Source organism: Opisthocomus hoazin, chromosome 1, assembly GCF_030867145.1.
Source record: "Opisthocomus hoazin isolate bOpiHoa1 chromosome 1, bOpiHoa1.hap1, whole genome shotgun sequence".
In the NCBI taxonomy this organism is placed as follows: Eukaryota; Metazoa; Chordata; class Aves; order Opisthocomiformes; family Opisthocomidae; genus Opisthocomus; species Opisthocomus hoazin.
Genome location: NC_134414.1, coordinates 61,739,847 through 61,764,995, shown reverse-complemented (window position 1 = coordinate 61,764,995; position 25,149 = coordinate 61,739,847). Strand labels below are relative to the sequence as shown.

The following is a 25,149-nucleotide window of genomic DNA, read 5'->3' as shown; positions in this document are numbered from 1 at the left end:
ATAAGGTGAAATTAAGATACCATTTACCTTAGTACTGAGATATTGAAGTCAAAGGGACTGTAGGTAGTAAGAAAATACTTCTGGAGAACAAAACAAACAGAGTGCCTCTTCTGAAAGTCACGTACAGATTTTTCCACACAGATTAGAACTTTTATCGTGACGGATCATAAACTGTAAAGTAGTTCCTGTGTCTGTCAGAAAATTCTATTTTATGCGTGAATTTCATGTCTTATACATGAGGACAGATAGAACTCTTCTATTGCATTACTGGAGACTTATCAAAAACAGGATGCTTTTTTCTTGAGAAGATGAAAAGTAGAGAGATAAGCAGGGAAATAAAGACTGAAGTTTTAACCAATAATATTTTTGTGTGGTTATCAGAGGAATGTAATAATTAATCTTTTAATCATTCTGAAGATTGTGTGAAATCATAATATCTCATCTTTTCCAGCCTCAACCTGCCATTCTTGATCTGAATTACAAACAATAAGAAAGGAGATGATTTAATGAGCAACACTGTCATGTTGCCATTTTGCCTTAGTCAAAGGCAAATGCCTAGTTTTGCCTCGAAACTAAAACGGAATAGACTTACGTTGCAACTATGCTCACAACTGAGGCAAACGTGAATGGAAAAGTTAGGGCTATTTTAAAGCTAGAACCCCAGTGCCTTCACATTTTCATAAAGACACAATTAAATGCACGCTGTTAAGAAGAAACAAGCATTCGTTTACTAGAAAATAAAATCCACGTTGTGAAGAAACACACAAGTATGAAAAGAAGTCTAAAAATTGACAATTCCTAATCTAAACCCAAGAGGAAAGATTTCAGTCACAATGGCAATAGGTATGTTCTTACTATGAAGGAAAAAAAAATGTCAGCATGATTTAATCACACTCAATAAATAGGCACTTCAATAAAGTATATATTTACACTGGCTTTCTGAATGCTAGGGCATCACAAAGTAGTATGGCTTTATTACAATGGATGGAAGATGGCAACTACTTAGAACCCAGTGCCAACACGGATTATAACAAATCCAGTGAGTATTTTGTTTTTCAATTATTCATAGAAAATTTAATCCTGATTAAGTATCCTTGGGCAGGAATTCATGGGTAGTTGATGACTGAAACCAACATTTATTTGAAATGCTTCTGTTAATTTAATCTGTGTATATGGCTTAATTATGATTGAATCCTCAATGTAACAGAAATGAATTATATCAGGATTAAAATTCCAGTACCACATCACCCATTCCATTTTCTTTGCCCTTTTTTTTTTTCTTTAAAGGATACGAGCCTGCCGTTTTAATTACCTTTATGTTGCTATGTCTTCTATGCATCAAATACTGTTTAGACCTTCATTACCGGATGAAATTTTTAGTTACATTTATTTAAAAAAAAAAAAAAGGAAAATATAAACTCTATTTTCATTCCCATTAAAATTTTAACCAGTATGAACACTAGTTGCAAAAAAGGATTTTCTTTTACACCAACAACAAAGGAAAGTTTCTCACAGTCGGTTGTGAACATTTTACATATGTTTTCTAGAGGACTCTCCCTCTTTTGTTTTCTATTCTTTTATACTTGTACATAAAATGCATTTTCTCTAAAGTATGAAAATAAAAGAACTTGTACTCATCGTTACGCATCACACCAATTTCACAACTGGCCTATTTCAGACTTGTTCGAGCTTGTAGATGTTTTAAGAACTGCATTTTACAAGACCTTCAAACTTAGTATTGATAGAAAGCAAGGACTTTTTTTTTGTGGCTGTGAATGGGAGAGAAAAGATTCATTGTACTTTACTGTGATACAGCTCAGCACCACATGCTACACGTAAACAATGTTTATAAAATTATTCAAATTATGGATTTTTCCCACCCCACAATACTTTCAATGGATTAATCTAGGGACCTTGTCAGACCAAAGGTCTGTGAAGTGCTCTAATACTAATCACTCAGTTTTCCAGTGAAACCAATGTATCGCACACCTGTGACAAAAATACCTGCATATTTTGGTCATTATTGCACATTTATTACGTAATGTATTCTTCCTAAACATCTCAGAAGTGATGTCGATTTTTATGTCCAGAGGATACTGTTAGTGGCAATGTCACTGATGACAGTGAAGATACTTCCCAATATAGACTATGAGATAGAAAAAGTCTGTAGAGGATAACCATGGAGATGCACTGACAGAGGATAACACCTATGGTAATAATCTAGAGACAAAAAAAGAGAGAAAAGCAAAAAGTAAGTGAAAAAAACCCCAACACTAAACCACCCAAAATAAATCTCTATCAGCATACTGTGTAAGCACTTGAGGTTTAACTTTAGACCTTTTAATACTGCTGCAGTTACAAAAGATTTGAACATGAATCTCAAGTCCAGGATTCAAACTCTCACACCTGGGTGTTTTTAAATCAGTAAATAGCCCTGGGCAAGTCACATAACCCTTCTGGCGGTCTGTGTTCTGGGGAATTTCAGACTTGCAATTCACCACCCATGCAGTTTCACAAGCAGAGGCGATGTTTAGATATTCTATTCTTACAACAAACAGCGGTGGGAAAAAAACCCCCGAAAACACTTTGCACTGGCACAGTCCTGGAGCTGTGAGGATAGTGATTTATCAGCCTCACTTAGCCAGACCTCTTTTCAGTGCAAGTCTCTTCATCTGTAAAAGATGTGTAAGGCAGCATTTATCAAATGCATAAAGGTAACTACCGCTTCTGAGAAAGCAGAAGTCTAAATTTATGTACAAGAGAGTCTTCCAAAATACATGTTTTTTCTTAAACAAATATGGTATTTATTGATCATGCATTTATTATATTGAAGTGCATTTAAAGAAGCAAACACAGCTAAATTAACGTAATGTAGGAACTGCAGCTGCACACAATGGTTAAACTTGCCTAAACGCAAGAGCAGAGCAACTGTAACCTCCCTTCAGTAAGATTAAAAATCTCAAAATATGGCAAAAATTTCCTTTACTGGTGTTACCTCTAAAGATTGTCCCCTTGACGATGTTTTCACCAAGCAGAAACAAAAAGTCTCTTCATTAGTAGCTCTAGAGAAGGCTTTTTCCTCCCTTGATTTTTTTTTTAAAAATCATACATCTTATTTCATTTACTATGTATTTTTGGTGGAACTGTTTTTGTTCCCTTGCATATCCTCTACACAAATAAAAGCTCAATTTCCGAAAATACACAGATGGTTATAACCATAAAGAAAAGAAGCAAACTCTACCCTGGAATGAGGCAGTCAATCACCTGAGAATAGCAGTGCACTTTATCTGAACATGGCAGGCTCCACACACTACCTCTCTAGTTCCCAGTAAGTTTAAGCAACCGAGAAACCCAGTGAGCCCACCTTTGTTTTTAACTGTTTAGTATTTACAAACCAAGCTACATATTTGGACAGATTTCTTAATCTAAAGAATACAGTTCAGCTACAGGTTCCCTGACCTATTTAGCCACATAAAGCTTTTAAAGGATGAAGACTGAAAAGCAAACAACAACAACAAAAAATCCACTGATTTATCTTTCTACCAGCTTTGTTAAAAGAATCCCCAAGGTGTTTTTAATTAAAAACCAAACAAGCAAACAATAAAACAAAACACCCCCTCCACATTTTCCTTTGACTGAACAATCGCCCCCCCCACCCCCCCGCCCTTAACCTAGGAATGATTACCCTTAGATGATTCAAACCCTGTATGCCTTTGTAAAATATGACTCACATCAGCATCAGTGAGAGCTGTGTGACTAAGACTTTTCAAGTTGCTTTGGGGTCACAAGATTAACAGCCTAAGAGCATGAGTTTGCTAACAAACACTGAACATTAAGAACAACTACTATTCAAATTCCATTCCTTTTATCTTGCCTGTACATACCTTTTCTCTTTGATATTCTCTGAATATTACAGAAATGGTTGCAAGACATGGGTGGCACAAAAACCAGAGAATGCAGGCCTGAAAGAGAACATAAGTTATAAAATGACTACATGCCAGTTCAGAAGAAAGAGATGACAGTTAGAGGAACTGCATTTACATTTCTGTCTATTTTATGAACCCATTGTTTAACTTTCAATCAGCAGAACGAAAACCACACAATGAAAGGTGGGATTTCTGTTCAAAAAAAGCTCTATACTCCTTGTCAAATTAAAATGACTACTCAGAGCATGATGACAAGGTGCGATTTAATCAAATCAAACACTTAAACATTAGCTTTCTTACGGAGGAAAAGAGTTTTGTGCTTCAGTCAATTGCATGCCACAATTATATTTAGAACAAGAGGGATCAGTTTCCCTGGTGTAACCCATACTTTGGCAAAGGTGATATAGAACTCCCTTTTCAGCGTGCTTCTCTCCACTGTGATGATCTGGTAAAGACCAGCAGCCAGCGACAAAGCTAGGCAAACTCTGAGGCCAATAAGCAGTCCACTTGCTAAGCCATGGTGTGAATGGTAGCTGTGGTGAGTGGTATCTTCAAACTGCTCCCAAATTAATAGAAAGCTCTGGAAAGGAACAACAACAGCAAAGTACACTTAGAATAAACAAGGTTACACTAAACCTCAGCTAATCTTCCCATCACAGATTAAATTATCTGCACAACTGGTCATGCTCTGCTTGTTGGAGACCGCCATGATACACAAAAAAACCCCTAACCTGAACTGCTTTTTGGCATTACCTATTATTTCATGTAAAACTGGCAGGAACAGAGTCTCACTTCTTGCATTCCATAACTTTTAGAAAGTTTGATGAGTTAAAGTTTCCTCTAATTTGGATAGAAGGAATGTGGCACCTTAGCATAAGATCCAAAATAATCACCTAGTTAAACAGTCGGCCTACTCAGCAGGAAGCCCACTGAAATGATTCCACAGAGCTACAGGGAGGTGTCTCCTTCCACTTGGGATCCACAACCTGTAAAGCTAGTTTCAAAGGCAGGCGACTACGCCTTTTCTTTCAAAATCCTAACAGGACTCACTTTTCTTTTCAAAGATGGGGAAGTAGGAGGGTGGTGCTGCTGCCCCTTTTATACAATAGCCTAAAGGCTCAAGCATTCACCCAGGCTGAACCTGGATCTCCCACAATTCCCTCCTTTGCCTAAAGGATATCCAGCTCACATCTCCCACCTCCTTGGAGAGTGCCCCAACTGCCAGGCTATGGGCTGCTCTTGGGTGGGCCACTCTCCACCCCTCCTGTTGAAGCTGTGCCATCGTGGAGCAAAGAATCCAACATCAGCTAGGTCAGAAACTGTGAGCGAGCCTGACTGCCAACAACCAGCTCGGAAACCTCCTGGGGTCTAGGAAAGGGAGCGTCACGGGTTCCAAACACCGTTCCAACACCTGGACAAATGCTCTAGCCAACAGATAACTACACAAAAGATAGCAGTCCTCCTTAACTCTCAGCACTGCATCAGTGTGCTGCAGAATCCAATTTTGCAGGGGCACTGTGAGGAAGAATATTGACAGATTCTGTAAGGAAAACCAGACTAAGAAAAGAAGTGCCTAGTTTCTGTATCTTAGTTGGGTAGAAGACAGGCACCTACTTGTTGCATAAAAATTGTGTCTTGCTGAAGAATACCTTTTTACGGCTTTGGGAATGTTAACATTATAAATCAGAATACCCATAAAGTTTAGACTCTGCCAGCATCATGTAGCAGCTGAATGTCATTTTAAGACTTGAATATACACTGGAATCCAGTCCACCTACTGCACACATCTAACTTGCACTTAGGTTTCAGGTGTCTAATGAAGCAGGCTTTCCAAAGAAAGGGTAGGCAAATTTGATTTATATGAATGAGGTACCTCTGAAGGCCTTCAGAAGCAGACACTGTATGCCTCAATTTAGAAATCTAAATTAGTCAGGTTCCTTTCTGAACACATTCAAAGGCTCTCTCACTATATTAACTACATAAAGACAAAGAGGTTACTGATTTTTTTTTTAAATGTGTAATCCACCTGTGCCTTCCAAAGGTGACTGTCCTTGAGTCTTATGAGTCGAGACAAGATAATTTTTGCTTAGAATATCCTTAAAGAGTACTCTCACACTTTTCCCCTCCCTTACCCAGGCCATGACACAGCAAGCATGACTGCTGTCATTTCAGTCACTCCTCAACTACCTGGATAAAAAATGGAAGGACGGGAGGACAGATGTGAAGCATGTACGACTTGAACATCACTGATTACCAGTCAACAATCTGACCAACATGCTTCAAATGTTCCCACCTTAACACTCCATTTCTGGGTAACTCCAAGCAAATATCTTCAAATGATCAAATTACTTGACTGAGAATTCTAGCAAGGAGTAAGACTGAAATAAGACAGTGTTCGGTAAAGTTGCACCTACAGCACTAGTTTTGTCATGAAACTGATGAATTCCTGTCACAGAAGTTATTTCAGTCCAGGTAGAACATGCCCAGGCAATAAGGGTTCTACCAGTTACAAAGTCATTGCAATCTTGTACAGAGCATTTCCCTTTTTGACATTTACACTTGGGAATAGCCAAAGTTTTTAACTTCCCTGGACCAGACATACACTGCCTTAGAAAATCTAAAAAATCTCCACCTATGGATAGACTCTTCCTGACGAATGCATGCATCTGGGGGAAAGAAATACACGCTGATGGAGATGGAACTGTGATACTGCTTTAAGAAGAAACTTCAGGCAGATCCTAGGGATAAAGAACAGAGCTCATGAGGGTTTGAGTTTTCCTTAACCTACACCAATAGTAACAGCAATGAAGGAAGCCACTTTCATGAGAAGATGACAAAGAGCTGAAGGAATCGTGAGAATAAAGTTCAAATTCTCATGAGAAAATTGTGTCTGACAGCAGGGTAAAGAGCATAAACTGTGTAAACAACACAGGAATCAGTTGATCCAAGACTGCGTGTAGTGACAGCAATGTAAGATCACAGAAGTCCAGCTTCCTTCAGTTTCATTAGATTATTCCAAAATGAGCAGAAGGCAGAGGCATTAGAGGCAGAGGCTGAACCGTCAGTGCAACACACTGGAAACTCCGACAAGGTGAATATGTGTCATTGCTCTTACTAAGAGCTGGGACTGTTCTTGCTCACCAGAGGAAAAAAGCAGGATGCTAAAAAAGAGAAATCTGTGCTACCAAGTGTTTCTAGGTTACAACGGATTAGGCAATCTGTTCTCAATGAAGGACGATCTTTCATAGAGCACATAATCTTGAAGTCAAAATCTTTTTGGTTAGCTATGCCTAAGAAATTAAGGTAAATCAGCCCTGAAGTCCCTTACCTTGACCACAGAAAGAGATATATCAGCTCGCTTAGCTGCAATACCAGGAACAAGCTGAAAAAACACCCAGACACCAACCTGCTAAAGTGGATACCAGAGACATTTTTTTGTTGGCAGCGTGCAGAACTGTTTGAGCTCTGAGAAGATATCGGAGAGGGGCGGATCCTAATTTGTATCTAGCAGAAAAACTCTGCTTAGGCTGCAGACAAAAGAACCCGATGAGCTAGGCAGCTGAACAGCTGACTCCCACTAGCTACGTCCAACATTAAAGCCACTACTGCTTCTTCACAAAGGAGAATGACCACCTCCTTGTTCACATAATACACTGTTCAAAATGCCTGACTTCACCTGCACGTACTTCTGATCTATCTTGGTTCACAGTGGACATGAACCACTGTCCAGTACTGGTCTTCGTCTTCAAACGCCAGAAGAATGTTTGCCACGGACATCAGCCTGATGATCCAGATACACAAGTTAAACCTCCACATCCATACAATGAAGAACCAGACACTCTTCTTTTTTGTCATGAGGAAACAAGTATGGTAGAACCCCTCCTCCCCTTTGCTATGCCAACACTGACTTCATGGCAAGCCAAGATAACATGTCAATTTCTAGCAAAGGCAGGTTCTCATAGGACAGATCATCTCTGAGAGACAAGGGGAAGGGGGAAGCAAACGGGAAACTAAAAGTACCAGCAAGTCAAAGTGGATTAACTAGCTACTTCTAACTGTATCTAGTACTTGGGTATTTGATGTCATGCAATGCCAGTACAGTAACAATGGTTTAGATCTAAGGTCAGAGGCAGAGCTCATTCTGAGCATAGCTTTAGGGTGTACCTAAGAACCCCTGTGAAGTGTGACATCTAATGCAGTAAGATTCTATGTCATTTTGGTCAGGTTCAAAGTGATCAGCTATCTTTCTAGAACTACTGCCTCCATTTCGATCAGCCCTGAAAGCTGAAACTGCTCAGGTCTATGTGATGGGAAAGGCCTGCCATCAATAAAGTTTTAAGCAAGATTTGTGTCTCAGCAGCAGAGAGTGGAATCTTTAATAAATACAGAGCAGCCTGGGAATCTTTTGTTCTGAGGCTGAAATAAAGAACAAGTTAAGGCAAAGGGAGATGCTGAATGGCAGACTTGTCCCTCCTTTGAGATGCTACCTCTTCGCAGCCGCACAGACCACAAGAGATTTGCTGACTAGGAGGCTGTGTCCACCCTACGCTGATGGCAACTTGTAAACACAGCCCGGAAAATTGCTGGTGTTTCTGAAAGAACAAAAAAGAAAGAATCCATAGCATGAGTACAAAGAGGGAAAAAAAAAAACAAACCTGAAAATTTGCTAATTTGAACAAGTAGCAGGCAAACAGGGTCAGATAGTTTGCCAGTCAAAACTGCAGTTTAGTCGAAGAATAACATGTTTTCCCAGGCTGCCCACTAGCCTGACTTCCCTGAAAATGAGGTGAGGACAGGCAGTGTAGCAATTCAATAAAACTAACACGGTTCAATCTCTATCTGTTGCGTTAGGGTAACGAATGTGTTTTCCAGCATCCTCCGCAGCAAGTCCTCAGAACATCTCTGATTATCCACAGAAGTCCAACCAACTTCTGGCAAGGGAGGAAGCTGGCTCTCCCATAAGAATCTCTGTGAAAGAGTAGGACAGAAAGGAGGTTTTTCTAGGTTTTTAATCATTGAAAGTGCTCATTGACTGCCCTGTTACAGCAGGTCCAACATCCATGTCAATCTAGACAGACCAGTGAAAAACAGACTCATCCAGAGAATGAAGTCTTGAGCTCACCACCTCTGACAGAGATGATGTGGTCTGGATCCCGCTCCCCTGAGCTCAATACAGCCACGTTCAGTATTAAGGAGAAGAAATCTGGTAGAAAGTGTATTTTGTCATGCACTAAACCATGAGATGGAAACATACTCTCCAGAAGGGGCAAGAATACTCTTGGTGTCAGGAAACTTTTGCTGGAGACAGTAGACGCTGAGATGGGGGTGCAAAACCACCCAGGCAATGACATACTCTGATACCCATATTCCATTCCTACCAGACTCCTGGCAAACCTACCACTCCCAATGGTACCAGGAGGAGAGATGTGGTAGAGCTCTGCCTTTGTGGAGAAAATTAAGCTAGCCAACTTCGTGCCAATGCTCCAGTGGTGCTCAAAGAGCCGACACAAATATGTAATAGCCCAGTACTGGGGGAAGCCACATGCATGTATGACACCTGCCTCGACTTTTACCACAAGTAACAACCAAAAAAAGGCCAAGCTGATGATACTGAGTGTCCTTTCTATGTATAATAAAAAGGAAACAATAACAAAAAACTTTCCAGTCTCAAGTGACAGAATACTAACACACCCATATGTATGTACAAGTGGAGAGGCACGAATAAAACCATATACTTCAGAAGTCTTCTTTACTACGAGCATGTAAATTTTCTGGTGCTAGACAGGTGTCCAAGTAAAGTGGAATGAACCTATCTTTAAATTTCAACAGTCCCATTGACCTTAATAGCCTTTGGTTTACATTCTTAATTAGCAAGAAATGCCAGCTCCCAGCTACTCTTAATGTTTTAGCAGTCGACTTGTTTAGTTTGGAAGCAGCACTAATTACAGATACGACTCAAATGGCACAAAATCTTCCATATAATCTCTTTCTCATTACTGTCTCAAGCTTCTCCCTACTGTTCTCTTTCTCAATGGCTTTCAGATTCTCTTCTCTTTATGCTGTGATTGAAAAACATTTGTTTACAAAAGGCACCACCAGGGTTGCATGATCTCCATTACAATTTACTTTTAAGTTACTGGTTTACTTGACTTTCTAATTTATACTAATGGCAAATATTTGAATGAAATTATGTGTCAGACCATTTGTATATTTGCAAGACCAATCCTGCACATGAACCTCTCAAGAGTTCCCTCATACTTACTGGAAAGACCATTAGACATCCTACTTGAGTGGTTCTAAGAGGAGGACACTGACGATTTCAATTTTTTTTGGTGACAGAAAGAACTTCTCACAGCAGCTTTTCTTGTCCTTCCTCTCATGCTGCTTGTTGTCACCTCCCACAAGGTAGTTCACAACCCTTCAGTTCTACTGATTACAACTATTTACAGGACCACATTATAAATCCGATCAGTAAAATGATTGTGCTGAAATCTCTCTCTCCCTCTCATCCCAGTCTAGATCATTCCACTGATCTGCTTTACAGCATAATGCTACGAACAATTGGCACAACCAGGAGTTTGGAAAACTGTGGGAACTTCTTAAGTGGTTTTACTGCTAAACAAAAACATACTGTGGAGCTACACCTTAAATTGTTAAAATAAAGAGAAGGTGTTGTTACCTATTAGACATACTGGGTGCACATTATGCTGTGGGGTTTTTTTCCAGTCTTGATACTCCCTCCCTCATATAATATTGAAATTAGTTTGTTCACAGTTCTGTCATACTTAATAGCAGCTCTATATTTCAGTATAAGAATGAATACAAAATACAAACCTGTGTAACAACAACTACTACAGCAATGCCAGTAGATGTTGGAGTGGAATCCCACTGAAGAGGTCTGCCGTGAGATTTCTTCATTCTGCCTATTGTCCAACCCATACACAGACTCAACAATAAATACAGCATTTGAATCTGTGAGACTATGTCACACACTATTGAAAACAGAAGAAAAATAAATACAGTCACAACAAAAATAAAGTTTTTTCTAAAGCAAAGATAAATGTTCCATATACCCACAAATCAAGAACAGACATTTATGCCCCTGTATCATGTTAGTCATAACTTTGATGATAGTTTGACTAGCTGAGGTTGCTTTGCCACAAAATGTGGCTATTTTGAGCAGTTTCCAGTGACCAAACAGATCCCTATCAGCTTCCCCCTAGTCATGCTGCAGTTCTGCAACAACACAGGCACAGTGCCACATCCTTCCAAATCCCACTCTTGTGTCAAAGTAGTCTGGGCTTAGGGAGTCCACCTGCATAAAGAGAGACTTATAAATGCTAAAGAATTAAAATCACATATATGTTAATCACACTGCAAACATGAAACATGATGAAATGAACTTTGTTCTTTGCTCTGAAAAACTTTTGTTCAAAAATCAGACAGTTGCATTGTACTTTAAATTAATGGCACTTTGTCTTAGGGATGCAGTACCTTGCAACAGAAAACACAAGTATTTAGGACAAGTTTCACTCTCAGATACTTAAAGGGGAAAACATAATGAATAACCCTAACACAAACTTCATTTGGAGTAACAACTTGCCTGTATTTCATTTTATTAAATGCAAATTACCTTTGCCTCATTTTGCTATGTCCATTTTTTCGCTCTGTTTGGAAACAATTAACACATATTCCATAAAGTTACATTCTTAATCAGCGTCTCAAACCTGTGTTTGAAGCTGTATCTGAATAAGGAACACTTCAAGCTAGACTATATTAAAGCCTTTACTTGTTAGCCGTGTTGAAGTACTACTGATAGTAGAAAGAGCTGAAGAATTCTTTCTGGGTGATTGTTAGCTTTTGACCTGGTAAGTTTTTGACTGAAACTTACTGAACAATTTTTAAGTTGGTTTTTAGACTTGAGAGTAAACTGGCTCATTGTACTGGCATAGCAGAGATGTACAAGAAAAAACAGTTCTTAGATTGAAAATTTGGTTCAGAAACTAGAGATTGGGCACTACACACAACAAAGCTTTCTTTTTCACTTGATTAATATTTTAGTTCACATAAATTTGTTTCTTATTTTTAATTTTCACTTACGCTACCAGGTACAAGAAAAATATTTCTATGTCACAAGAGCAAACTTCTGTATTTATACAACTGGACTGTATAATAAAAGATACACATAATTCCACATTTACTAAGAATATTGGCATAGAAAATGTTGTCATTGTACAGAGCTTAATATGCACACAAGGAAAGCATGTCATATGAAGATCAGCTATAGTATTTCCCTGACACCCAGCATTACTAGCAAAAATATGGATATAAAACAGACTTCAACATATTATTCCTGGGACATATTTGGCATTCTCACAGTTCATGTGCTTAAATGCCTCTTAATGTATTCAGACACCGATTTTGGGAAAAATGATCTTGGAATTATTTTGCAATGTTAGCTATGGAGACATAATACTTGATAGAAAAAAGTTGCTAAGTGAACTGAAGGCATGCCAAACCAGTGTCACAAATTCAAGCTAGAGAAATGACTGAACAAATCTGGATGTTCTAGAGAGCATTTTATTTTCTGTCACTCCTTAACATAACTTGCCCTGTAAGTTATAGCCAGACATCATCTCTCAATCACATTTTGGATATAGATATTGTCGTGCTTCAGTGTGCCAACAATTCAAGAGGATTCCCAGACAAAATGCTATCAGACAAAAATTCAGTGCTGGCTTTAATCTTTGACATCTTATACACTGTGCCAGAATATAAGAAGGTTGAGAGAAATTTCTAAAATTACAATAATCCCATGATACCCAGTGTCACATGCTACCGAGTTGATAACATATTTGTCTCATTTCATCACAATTCATCTTTTTTGGCTGTTCAACAGGCATGATAATATTATTTGACTTTTCACATTTTGATCTTATCAAAAGTTAAAAGAACACTATTTGTGATGCTTTTGAGTGCCAGCATTATTTGTGTGATTTATGTGATTAACTTTGGCAATACATTAGACTAAGGGTCAGGTCTTTATCCATGGTAAAGACTAAATGATGGTAGGAAAAGAATAATTGCTTGGGACAGTATCTGAACAGGTTTCTAGAAAGAAATTCTGGCCCCATTGCAGTCAATGCAAATTTTACCATTTACTTTTAACTTAGGTTTCTGCTCTGATATAGGAAAAATGGTAGCATCTTCCATCTTCAAACGATACTAGTTGCTATGAGCCATTCTTCAAAATTGAAATTGACAGTGAAGTGTTCCACATTTCTATTACTTCTGCCCTTCTACTGTTTTGGGACAGGAGGAAACAAAAACTCTCCACTGAATTTCTTAATTGCAGCTATTAATTAAAAAAATATTATTTTATTCTTAGTAACGTTTGCTTTAAGCAAATAAAAGTGGGCTCGTCACTACAATGCTTCCACAGAAAACGTAACAAGCAGCTATTTTCTTCGAAGTTCTGGCTGGGTAGTTAACACTGGGTTTCTCACTGGGGAGGAGTTACGACTACCTCCATGTTCTCTGTCTGATTTCATTTCAGGAGACGACAGGGAAAGTTTAATAACACAGTTTCTGAAGAGGCTGCAAGGAGCTGCTAACTCAAATGGTTAAAACAAGTAAGAGGCAATTACTGTGGTGCCAAGTGCCATCCAGAGGCTGTTAATTCCAACTGCAAGCTTCTAAACGAACTCTAGGAAGGGAAGTATTTTTCCGTATAGGCTGTTACTCTCCAATTCTATCTCACTACGACAGTATGACTTTTTTGGGGTGCTTCAAGTTAATCAAAAGGCAATGTATTTGCTTAGAAAGAACCCCCATTGCTTCAAATGTGAAACTACAGAAAAAAAAAACCCCAACAGCAATCTTTAACCCTGAAGAATCCAGCAGGAATAAATCAGTGCATTTTGGGGAAGGGATGTTATAGGAATTTAGTTCTAGTAAGAACTCAAGAGTATCTATACAGAATGGAGAAAAATGCTTTGTTAACATCAATGCTTTACATAAGCATTTTTTTTGCATCACTCTAATCGCATCACTTCTGCTATAAAACTTTTTTGTTATAATAAATATTAAATTCGCTAGTGAAATGACACAGTCAGTAAGATGTGATTAAATTTCCTAAAAAGCTTCGCTACTCTAGATCATGAAAACTCTGCAAAACCCTTCAATGTATTGAAAAATTTAGTCAAGTGATAGGCATGTATTTAAGTGTTTATAGGATGCAATCTTCAGACAAGAAAATCCTTTAAAAAAATCCTAAATAATACCACAATTGTATAACCTTGAATACAGTTATTGTAAACATCCAGAATAAAACCTGTTTTTCAGAAGAGCATCTTTTAGTATTTTATATTAAAAATCCAGTGATACGGTCCAAGACCATAACACTCCAACAACAGCATTTGCTAATGTATTATGCAGATTAATGTGTAGGGATATGTAACAAACAATAGACAAGAATACTCACATTCTGCCAGGCTTCCCATAAAAGGTGCTCCTATTCCATCCTTAGAATAACTGATAAATAAATAAAAGATTATATTTTTAAGTGAGTGAGTCTTAAATGCATGTTCTCTCTTAAAAGTACATTTAGGCAACGATTTAGTTCCAAAAAGTCAGTCCTGTGTTTTGTCACAATCACCACAGAAAAGATCAGGTACCAATCTTTACAACACAATGCTCTTCAAGTCTTAAGACTGAAAGCAAAAATAAGCAAAGATACCTTGAGAAATGCAGGTAGTTGGCAAAAGCTGAACCAGCCTGCAACAGTAACGCAATTGTCAACACCTTTAATACAGTATGCATAGGTCCACGCTTCTTAATTGTTTGCCACAGGGACTGTGCATATATGCAAGCAGTTACGAAGTATGCTAGGACAAGCAGGAAAAAGAATTCATGTAATCCTGTGAAAAAAAAGAAATACACCTTAGCTTTTATAAAGAAACATTGTTACCAGCAGTAAATAACTACAATAAAATATGGCTTTTTATATAATCACTGGGAAATACTTAGTAACTGTCACCCAAAACTTACAGTACAGATAAAATGAGTAAATCCTAGACTCTTTTGTCCAAGAAAGTCACTAAATCTTTTTCAGAGAGCTGACTGTTCTTTGATCTGACAAAGTATTTTTTTGTTCAACGATACCTTTTCTGAATGTAGGAGAGATTCTGTTCAAATACAAATGGCTTTGTAGCAATTACTGAAATAGTATGAAGTGGCATACTGTTTCTTCATAAGCAGAAAATAATTGCAGCCCATTTGATCAGTCAGAAACATTTATTAAAGGACTCATTTTTAGACCTTCTTTTTTTTTTGCTTCAATTTTTAAAGGCACAATCTGAGAACAGAGAAACCCAGAACAGACTTCTGTTCTATCTATTTAACCACAGGGTGTCACTGTTCCTCCACATAAAGTACTTGGTACAAGAGGCACAGTTGACCAAGACAGAAAACTTTTAGATAAATGTTTCCATGAAAGATATCACAGAGAACAATAGTGAGTTTGTAGACTTTTTTTTTTTTCCCCCACCAATCTGAAAAAGCGCCCTAAGTTTTTGATACTATTTACAAAACAGAAGTCCTCTAATGTTAAGTCTGGCAGTAGTCTGGTAAAATGCTTCTCTGAAGACCTGGATCCTGGAAATACTTTCTATTGTCTGGAAGCTTTGGAACCCATCATATGAGCTCACAAACGGTCAGAGCCAGTGAGCTATAAGCAAAAATGGGTAAACAGAAATTTCTCACAGAAAACTTCTCTTTCTCTTCTCCAACCTTCCTTGAAATCAAGTGGTGCCCACAGAATCAGATTCTGAACATTTTTCCTCCAGCAAAACAATTCTGCTAAAAACTTCAACCAGCTCCACCCAGAGATCAGAAACAGAACAATTATACACATTTCTATACCCAAGTAGAAAAACATTAGAAGTGGATGAGTTCTGAATAGGTGCTAGTACTTTAACTTCTATGGCTAAACTTAGTCAGCTTGGACATATATACAGTGAAATGGGAGAAAAAGAGCATAAGGTAATAAAGACTCATATAACAAAAATTTCAGGGTCACTGCTTCTCCTGTATACCTATAGGAAACATGATTTATGACTGACAAAAACATGCATTCTAGATCAAATGTCTTATTCCTTCTTTCACTCTTTATCTTTCTGCTTACCTACCATAGAAAATAATAAAAGATCACTTGCTAGGGATCAGAAGCCAGGTCTCCTCCTCTCTCAAGGCAAACATCTTAATCACAAGGTTACAGTCTCAAGTTCTTTCCTACTCTTTCCTTACAGCCCATTTAATTTTGACATCTCCTGTGTCAGAGCACAACCTCAGTAACTACAGCAAAGGGTGACCTAACTGGAACCATCTGGAACTACGCAGTTCACAGTCGCCCAAGTGAAAGAACCAAGAAATGAAGCTGGATCTTTTCTTTGATGCCCTACTGTTCTATGCTGCACATCCCTATGGAAAAAGGACAAAAATTATTCCCCAAAGATGCATTTAAAAAAAAAAAAAAAGGAGAGAGAAAAGAAATCCTGCTCGGTTGTTTGAAAGTAGACACAGGCATATAACTTCAGTTGCAGTGTTGCAGATTTTAACTCTGAATGAACAGAGGCATTCCTCTGCAACCGCGGAAGACATGGCGTGTAAAGCTCATCCTGTTACCTATTTGCTAGATTTAAATACGTTCATGCAACACGTTTATACACCTCCTTGCTCAGCATACGAGCTATTCAGAGTTCTGCTTCCAAGTGCCCAAAGTATTCCTACAAAATTACTATAGAGCTTAAATGCCTCTGTAGAAGGTCTGTACACTACTTTTAAGGGCCACCTGATATCTTCTAGGTGCTATGCCCCTTGATTTAGCAAAAGAATGCCACTACTGCTTTTTGAGAATAAGTAAATTAACGTAGAAATCACTTCTGGATACAAAATTCACCAAATAATAACTGCCACCTAAGTTTGCAGCACAGTTAAGAAGTTAAAGAGACAGATAGGTCAACTTACAAGCCTTGAAAAATGGATGATTAACAGTGCTACTTTCTTAGAGATTCTCCTAAATGTTTCCATGAATATTCTGTTCCCTTCAGCAGGGGAGCTGCTGCTGTTCCCTCTGTATCCCCCTGAGACCAAACATGACAGCAGGGCACACGATTCTTAGGACAGCAATTAGGCTCATTCTGGGTATGTAGGTTAAATCTGTATATGAAGGCAGACGAAGCCTGTTGGGCTTTTCCCTTGCAACACGCCTCGGTTAGTGACACGATGAGGAGGTCTCCCAGAGCAGTGAGGCTAAGCACTGCAATGAAGCATACATTATCTTGGTTTGGATTGTCCAAAGCATACAATTTTATGTAGGCATTTCTTCAGCTGCTGTCTTGAGTCACTTCTAAGGAGCTTTTCTTGGCAGGCTTAAAGATTTAAAATCGCATTTCTTATATAAAATAAAATCAGGACTGACAAACACCTCATCTGATCTGTGGCCCGTGACTAAGATACTTAGAAAGACCTAAACATTGAGCTGAAATTGTATCAGCAAAATGTTGTATCGTGCATGTACTCGTGTTGCACAGAATCAAATTTTACACAGCTAAGGAATTTCATGAATTAAATAAGCAAATTCATTAAAATCAGGGATTAAATTCACATGCAAGCGGAAGCTTACAATTTCAACAGGGGAAAAACACCTATTAGCAAAGACGTCAACACTATCTTTCCTTGTGCATCTACGCTTCGAGTTAGGCAAGTTTTGGAAAGTCAGTCTAGAGAAAGGGAACGGTTTTTCTGTAATGACAGAAAATGAATTCAAGTTTACTCCCTGAGAGAAAGTAGAATCTGTGATATAAGAGACTCTGGTCTCCATTCCCCAGTACCACACTGTTCCAAGCATAGTAAGTACCGATTTGTTTGGGTGATCAGATCCTTAACTTACAAATCTAATTTTAAGAAAAAAAAATCTTACCAGATTCCCCTGCGCTAAAGTGATCTAATGGATTCCCTTCTGCATCTGGGTTTAGTAAGACCATTTCAAACTGAATATCCTCGGATTCTGAATAATTCTCCTCGCAGGTAAACTTGTCTACATAAAACACATACCATGTTTCCGGATAAGGAATCTGGGACACTGTCAGATTTTGCTCTGTGTGGTTCACAGTCACTTTGGAAGAAAACACACAAATAAAAAAAAGGAGTAAATACTCGATCAGTTTGTTTTCAGAAAACTCATCTCTGACTGAATATAAAATTTAAATACACCACATCATATACAGGTTACAAATGACATACAGTACAAAACAGCCCTTGTTTCAAAAGCCAGCCATAACACCAGAGGCCGGACTTGCAACTTCATCTTTTGTTTCAAACAGGTGCAGGGGAAGGTTGCTGAGGATATGCACCGCACTCCATCTCTCGGCTTCTGGGCTCCCTGGGAGGGCTCCCTGCTGTCAGAGGCCAGTACCTGCAAACTGTGTCTCCTACGCTTAGCACATTTCCATCCTCTAGTACCGTATTGACGGGACTAGCTATTTTGAATGAGCCAACAGGTACTTCTGCAGCATGAAAAACACCTTTGTGAAATTTATGCTACTCTGTTTTCAAAGACCTTTAGAAGAGAAATAGATACATGCGAGATTGTTGTTTATCAATGCGCATGCTTTCATGGTGCAACTCAGCATATTCTACAGCATCTTCCCCAAACCGTAATAGGCTGAATTTCAGTTGACAACTAAGGGAAGAGATCATTGTCTAATAAAATTGTGTATTTCAAATCAGTTTACATTTAACACCAACTATGTAAGAGCTGCATCCACTCTTTGATCTTACCACTATTTTTCCTAAAAGCAGCTATTAATGAGTGCACAGTGTCTCCAAAATTAACACTTGCTGAAAATGAAATCTGTGGCTCAGTATATTTGGGTGAAACTATAAGAACAGTAAATACTTTTACAACGATTACTGAGCTTGAGTGCTAATCAGCTCAACCATAAATGCAAGTCACCTCTGTAGAAGAAATAACACTATAATGACTGGACTGTAAATTAATTCACCTTAATGGTTTAAGATGACAATGGCTAAGGATGAAGAAAGAGAAAAATTTCACTAAAATTCTAGAAAATAAACTATGGTTTTTATGCAAAGGCCTTTCTATATGAAAAAGATGCAAACACACGAAACAACCCTCAGCAAACTCATTATCCCTAAACATTGTGTAGGCAAAATTTAGAACCAATTACTAACTTGAAACTCACCTGTGAAAAACATTTAAGTAATTGAAATAAACTTGTTTCAACTTCCAGAAGTCATTTTCTGTTCTCTGAAGGCATGAACTGAGCAACATTAGGAAGAAACATACGATACTTCTCTTTGTAGCAATTGTCATGAAGTACAAATTCAGACAACACGTGAACCAGAAAAAAAGTATTCTAAAACAGGCAATCTGTCTTGTGTAGCTAATGGTAAGTATGCATTCCACTCTGAAGCTACATATCTTATCAATCAAATATACAAAGTGAAACAGCTCCCTTCAAAAAAACTAGAGTTTTAGAAACACAGTTTTAGGATTTCATCATATGGTGCTTAAGCCAAACGACAGGTAAACTGCAGCTGACAGGGGTGGCATTACTCTCCATCTGGAGCCTCAGCTGAGTTCTGACACAATGTTATTTGCACCAAGACTAAGGATCACACAGAGCGCGTTTCATCAGCTTTCCATCAAATCTGCAAGCTAAGTCACAGGAAATGAAGTAAGATAAAATAAATATCTAATTGATTTTGCCCAAGATCAGCACACAGATCCAACTCACCCTGTGGTCATATGATTACTAAACACAGCAGAAAACAGCAAGTACATTGCTGGGACAGACAGGAGTGACAGACCAACTGCTGGTCATTTCAGCAGCACTTCATGTTCAGTTCACATGAAGTGTAAGGGAACTACATCCTCACAAGTGACATCTGCCTAAGATTTCGTTATGACAATGTTCCAGGATATCAATTTGTTACTCTAGGGATTCTGGCTGCACAGAGGAAATGTATTTAAAAAAGCAGCTCTATTCACTTAAGATATATTTGAATGAAGTTTCTAATATTAATTTAATTTCTTATAGGAAAATATATGCTTTAAGTAGGCTTTGTAATATTATGATTAATAAATGGTGCAAAAATGATTATTTCAATATGTTTGTCTTTCAGTTACATAACTGAATGCTTCAGCGTTTTACTGTTCTTTTAAATTTAGATGGGATACTCAAGCTTTACCCTGATGATCTTTGATTAAAAATTATCTAACATGTTTTGTACATCATAGCGTGACAGGTTTGTGCTATCATGAAAATGAAAGTATGATTTTATTTTTGTTTTCTCGACTTTGAAAAATGTCACTTCCATGGAACTGGGGAACACGAGCCTCCTGACAAATGGGAAATGTTCCTCAAAAAAAACCAAAAGACAACAAGATAAGCTACACATTCTGCACTGGTATAGTTCTCAGCTCAAATATTAAAAACATTTGGATGGGAGATTCAGTGATGAATACCAAATTACAAAATTAAAGACTGAAAGAACATTAAATGATAATACAGGCAAGTTCTAAACTAAGGCAGCATAACTCAGATTAATTTTTGCAGATGACCTTACAGACAGGGTGGCAGGGGAAGCTAACGATTATGACGTGACAGTAAAAAAAAAAAGAAGAGAGAAAACACATTTTCATGTATAAAACCACCCTTTTACTGTGTACTTGGGCTATCCCACCTTACAACCATTCACTTCAGAAGTTCAGAGGTAACGACAGCAGGTTGCATCAGTTTCCCTCTGATTTTTTTCATTCAACAGCAACAGAAATCAGAATTCAGACTGTACATTTGACTGCCCCAAACATTTACATTATCCGAGTTCTTCGCTTTCATCTTACGATGGTATTCTTTGTAAATTCTTTTACATACTCAGCATAATCTTTTTAATGGAAAAGTTTGAGACCGCCAAAATAAAAGAAAGAAAAAGAAAAAAAGAGACTTTTACTCCAAGCGGAGTTAAAGAAAATTTCTGTACTGAATGAGTAAACGAAAACTTCAGCCAAACACGTATCCTTTCTGAACTGTGTGAAAGCCAGAGCACGAGACAAGAACTGCTCATAAAGTTGGGCTGCTTCCATTAAAGTCATTATTGTCAAGGATTGTTCATTTTCCAGCAGTATACTAGATCATAACTCGCAAACAAAGTCTTCTGAAGTGAAGCAAACAAAGCAGTCACATTTCCTGGTAATCATTTTTAATCACAGAAGGCCGAAGTCCTGCTTTTACTGAAGTTGATGCAAAGTCCAAATTCACTGAAATTATTATAAACGTACAGAAAACTTAACAGGGTTCTAAATACACAGATAATTTGTAAGGGGAGAAAAGCAGTAACTCACTTGTCAGCTGCGCTTTAGAGAACTTCTCTGTACAGCTGTGATCTTGGATACTGTTCTGCAGCTTCTGCCATTCCTGTGCTTGAAACAGGTGAAGTCTAGCTTCTTTTGTCACAGCTGCTGCTACGTTCTTGATTCTGACACACAGAACAGCATGGTCACCTTGATATTTAAAAAATAAAATCAACTACTCTGCCTTGATGTCAGTTACAAACAAAAAGCTAGCATGGCATACATTTTTGATAAGTAGCAGCACTGAGGCCTCACTTAATTTCTTAAACTTTCACCACCACTTCGCATGAAAGTCTTTACATTCTTTCATAATTAATTTTTTGAGGTTTTTTTTTTTCAAGGCCAGGTTGGAAGGGGCTTTGAGCAACCTGGTCAAGTGGAAGGTGCCCCTGCCACCACCACCTGGCAGAGGGGCTGGAACTAGCTCATCTTTCAAGGTCCCTTCCAACCCAAACCATTCTATGAATTTCTGTACAACTCATTAACACAATACTGCACGCACAATCCTCTGTGATGGTACTTAAACAAACCCTCCCCATAACCCAAATGTCATTAACCGTCTCTACTACAGCCTTCCCTTCCCCCCTCCCCTTTTTTTTTAAAGCAGACTTCCAGATAACCTTTGTTTTTCCTTCCTCTCACCCCAAATTTTATTTATTTTTTCAAGTTCAGGTAAAGACAGTGCCTCAATCGGTCTCAATAGCTGGTTCAAAGTCTAGTATTTTGTGACCTTTGTAGCACGATTATGAGCATCACAGGGTAGCTCTTGAGTCTAATACCAGAAGAACTTTTGTACAGGAACCTTCATGTTATGGACTGATTGGAGCTAAAATACTTAATTACAGATGACAGAAGTCAAATTGCTACAAAGAAAATCAAACTTCAGCAGCATTCTCTAACGTGTCAATCTACCTGTAGGCTGCATCTTGATGTAGAGAACCATTTAGCCATTTTAGAACTAGCTCCTTTGACACAACTTATCTTGTCTGGGTAATTCAATAATCCTCAACCTCATTTTGACAATTTTTTTCATTATATACTGCTGTAGACTTCTTTAATGTAACCATATCCTAAATGAAAAGATAGGACTTAATGGAGAAGAAAAATCAACCAGTACTGCGAGAGCACAAGTTCATTCAAATTTAAGCAAACTTTTTAAAAACTGTCAGAGCAATCTTCTTTCTCACCAAACCTAGGCACCAGCTGGATGGGAGTCAACAGACTACCACCAGCTTCAAATAAGGCTTTGCCAGGAAGGTTTGCCTGTTCAGAGCCAGCAAGACAGTGGCCCTGCAATAAAACCTCAAAAAAGGTGATCTCCTGGGATATGTAAAATGTTGTATGGACTACAGTTTACCTAAGTTGCTAACAAAAGATTTTGAAAAAGTAACAGTAGGTTCTGTAAAAATCCCATCTGGCTTCACTGGGACCCAAAATATGCACAGTTGTGGGTATTCATGCAGAAGGAGGAATATTTCTAAGGAAGTATGCAATATCAACTTGTGGAATAAACTGTATCCAAATACCTAAATCACTCATCTTGAATCTTTTCTCAGATTTAAGCAGTGCATTTTTTTATTTAGATCTATTTAGATCGCTTCCACAATTCTAGGACAATGATAATTAACTGCTTTCAAGTCACTCCGCAAGTGATTCCCACCCTTTCTATCACCTCTCATTCAGAGCTGAAAGGTCACACTCCAGCTCTTCTCGGCTTGTATCACAGAATGTTCAGGGTTGGAAGGGACCTCTGGGGGTCATCTAGTCCAACCCTCCTGCCGAAGCAGGGTCACCTACAGCAGGCTGCACAGGACCTTGTCCAGGCGGGTCTTGAATATCTCCAGAGAAGGAGACTCCACAACCTCCCTGGGCAGCCTGTTCCAGTGCTCCGTCACCCTCAGAGGGAAGAAGTTCTTCCTCATGTTCAGATGGAACTTCCTGTGCTTCAGTTTGTGCCCATTGCCCCTTGTCCTGTCTCTGGGCTCCACTGAGAAGAGCCTGGCCCCACCCTTAAGATATTTACAGGCATTTATAAGGTCCCCTCTCAGCCTTCCCCAGGCTAAACAAGCCCAGCTCCTTCAGCCTTTCCTCATAGGAGAGATGCTCCAGTCCCCTCATCATCCTTGTAGCCCTAGTCACATTTTCCTTCATACCATTAGACTTTTTTTTTCTTGCAAACATTTCTGATTTCCTCTCACACTACTCCTCCAGTCTGTGAGGAAGCTTGCATATTATCTTCATGGTCGTCTTCGAAGCATTGTGCAGAACTCTTCTGCCATGAAGCGAACTGAGTGATGCTATGAAAAGCTGGAGTTGAAGACTTAATAGCCAGAAGGTTGTTAAGCAGGTATCCTTTATCACGGTGCCAGGCACACGGGGGATCTCTCCTCCAAATGTGCACGCCAAACACCCTTTTCATTCCAGGTTAAATACAATCACAACATACATACTCATTATATTTTTGAGAAATGCTTAGTATATTCATGACTTTTCTAAGAACTAATTAGCATATGCTAATGTCTTTTATGCATGTCTGTTAGCGTCCTCGGGTGGTCTTAGGGGGTCCTAAGATGAAGGCTTATACTTCTTCATCACAGTGTCCGCTCGTTGACCTGTTTCTGCGCAAACTCAGTTCTAAGATCACGTATACCGTGTCCTTCCAGGTTGTTTTGCTCTGGTCTTGGTGCCTCTCTATCTCTGTAACGTGGTGCATCTGCCCTCCCAAGGCTGAGCTGTCCAAATAACATTATTTAGGAGTCTCTCTATCTTAGAGCTTTCCTGTCCCCCCCAAAACAACAAGTCAAGTTTGTCTAAGTAGCATTATTTAGGAGCTTCTTTATCTTAGAGCTTTCCTGTCTTTTTAAAACAGCAAGGATTTACTTTAACTTAATTACAATTACTCCAGTAAGTGGAAATTTTACAGGAAGAAAGCAGCCTAAGCGACAAAAACGTAGGAAAGCATGCCGACCAGCACAGCCTCGTTGCACACGGCATTCACCACGCTGGCACCTATCTTTTTTTGCAAAGTAAAACTTCTGTCGCACAGAGAGTCAATTCCAAGCTGCGTTTCTGCAGCGGCCCGTCCAGCAGGATCCCAGCCCGCTGCCAGGCCTCCCGACTAACAGTGAGGGGCGATCACTAGCAAGGAGTCGGCAGCAGAGGAAAGAAGAGCCCTCGGCAATGCCCAGCTGAGGATTCACATCCAGCCCCCGCAACACCCACGCGCTGCCTACGTCGCGCCACGGCCTTCAACGCCCGGTGCGGCGGGGCCCCAGGGGAGGGAGCAGGGGAGAGAGGGGTGAAGGGAGGGCGGGCACCCGGCCGGCCCCGCCGCCCCCCTCAGGCCGCTGCCCTAACGGTTACCCCCCGCCGGGCCGCGCAGCCGCTCGCTTCCCCGCCCCCCCCTCCCCAGCCCGCGCCGCCTCACCCCTCAGGCACCCACCGTGGAACTGGAACCCGGCCACGGGCCGCCACGGCTCCAGGCGGGCGGCGGCGCTGGCGAAGCCGCCCCGCAGCGTCTTTCCGCCGGCACCCCAGCAGCCGGCGGCGCACAGCACCCACAGCAGCCGCCACCGCATCCTGAGGCCCCGCCACCGGCCGGGCGCCGCTACCGCCCCACCCCCGCGCCGCCGCGTCACGTGACACACCCCCGCCCGGGTCACCGGCGAGCGGGAGGGGAGGAGCGGTGAGAGCCAACGGGAGCCGCGCGCGAGGGAGCGCGCCCACCCTGGGAGGCGGGGCCGAGGCAGCTGGCCCCGCCCCTGCCACACCACCACCGTGCTCCGC

The 25,149-nt window shown here is 39.7% G+C and overlaps 1 protein-coding gene across 1 annotated transcript; it reads right to left on the bottom strand.

Moving 5' to 3' along the window:
• Positions 1-2,011: 2,011 nt before the first annotated feature.
• On the bottom strand, positions 2,012-24,974 carry GPR180 (G protein-coupled receptor 180). The gene is made up of 9 exons (XM_075423781.1): positions 24,806-24,974; positions 21,355-21,513; positions 17,908-18,102; positions 14,665-14,845; positions 14,410-14,459; positions 10,761-10,918; positions 4,315-4,506; positions 3,885-3,962; positions 2,012-2,220 (listed from the first exon to the last, which is right to left on the bottom strand). Exons 1-9 carry the CDS (start codon positions 24,939-24,941, stop codon positions 2,062-2,064), a joined length of 1,308 nt encoding a protein of 435 aa, XP_075279896.1. The 5' UTR covers positions 24,942-24,974; the 3' UTR covers positions 2,012-2,061.
• Between the last annotated feature and the right edge of the window lie 175 nt (positions 24,975-25,149).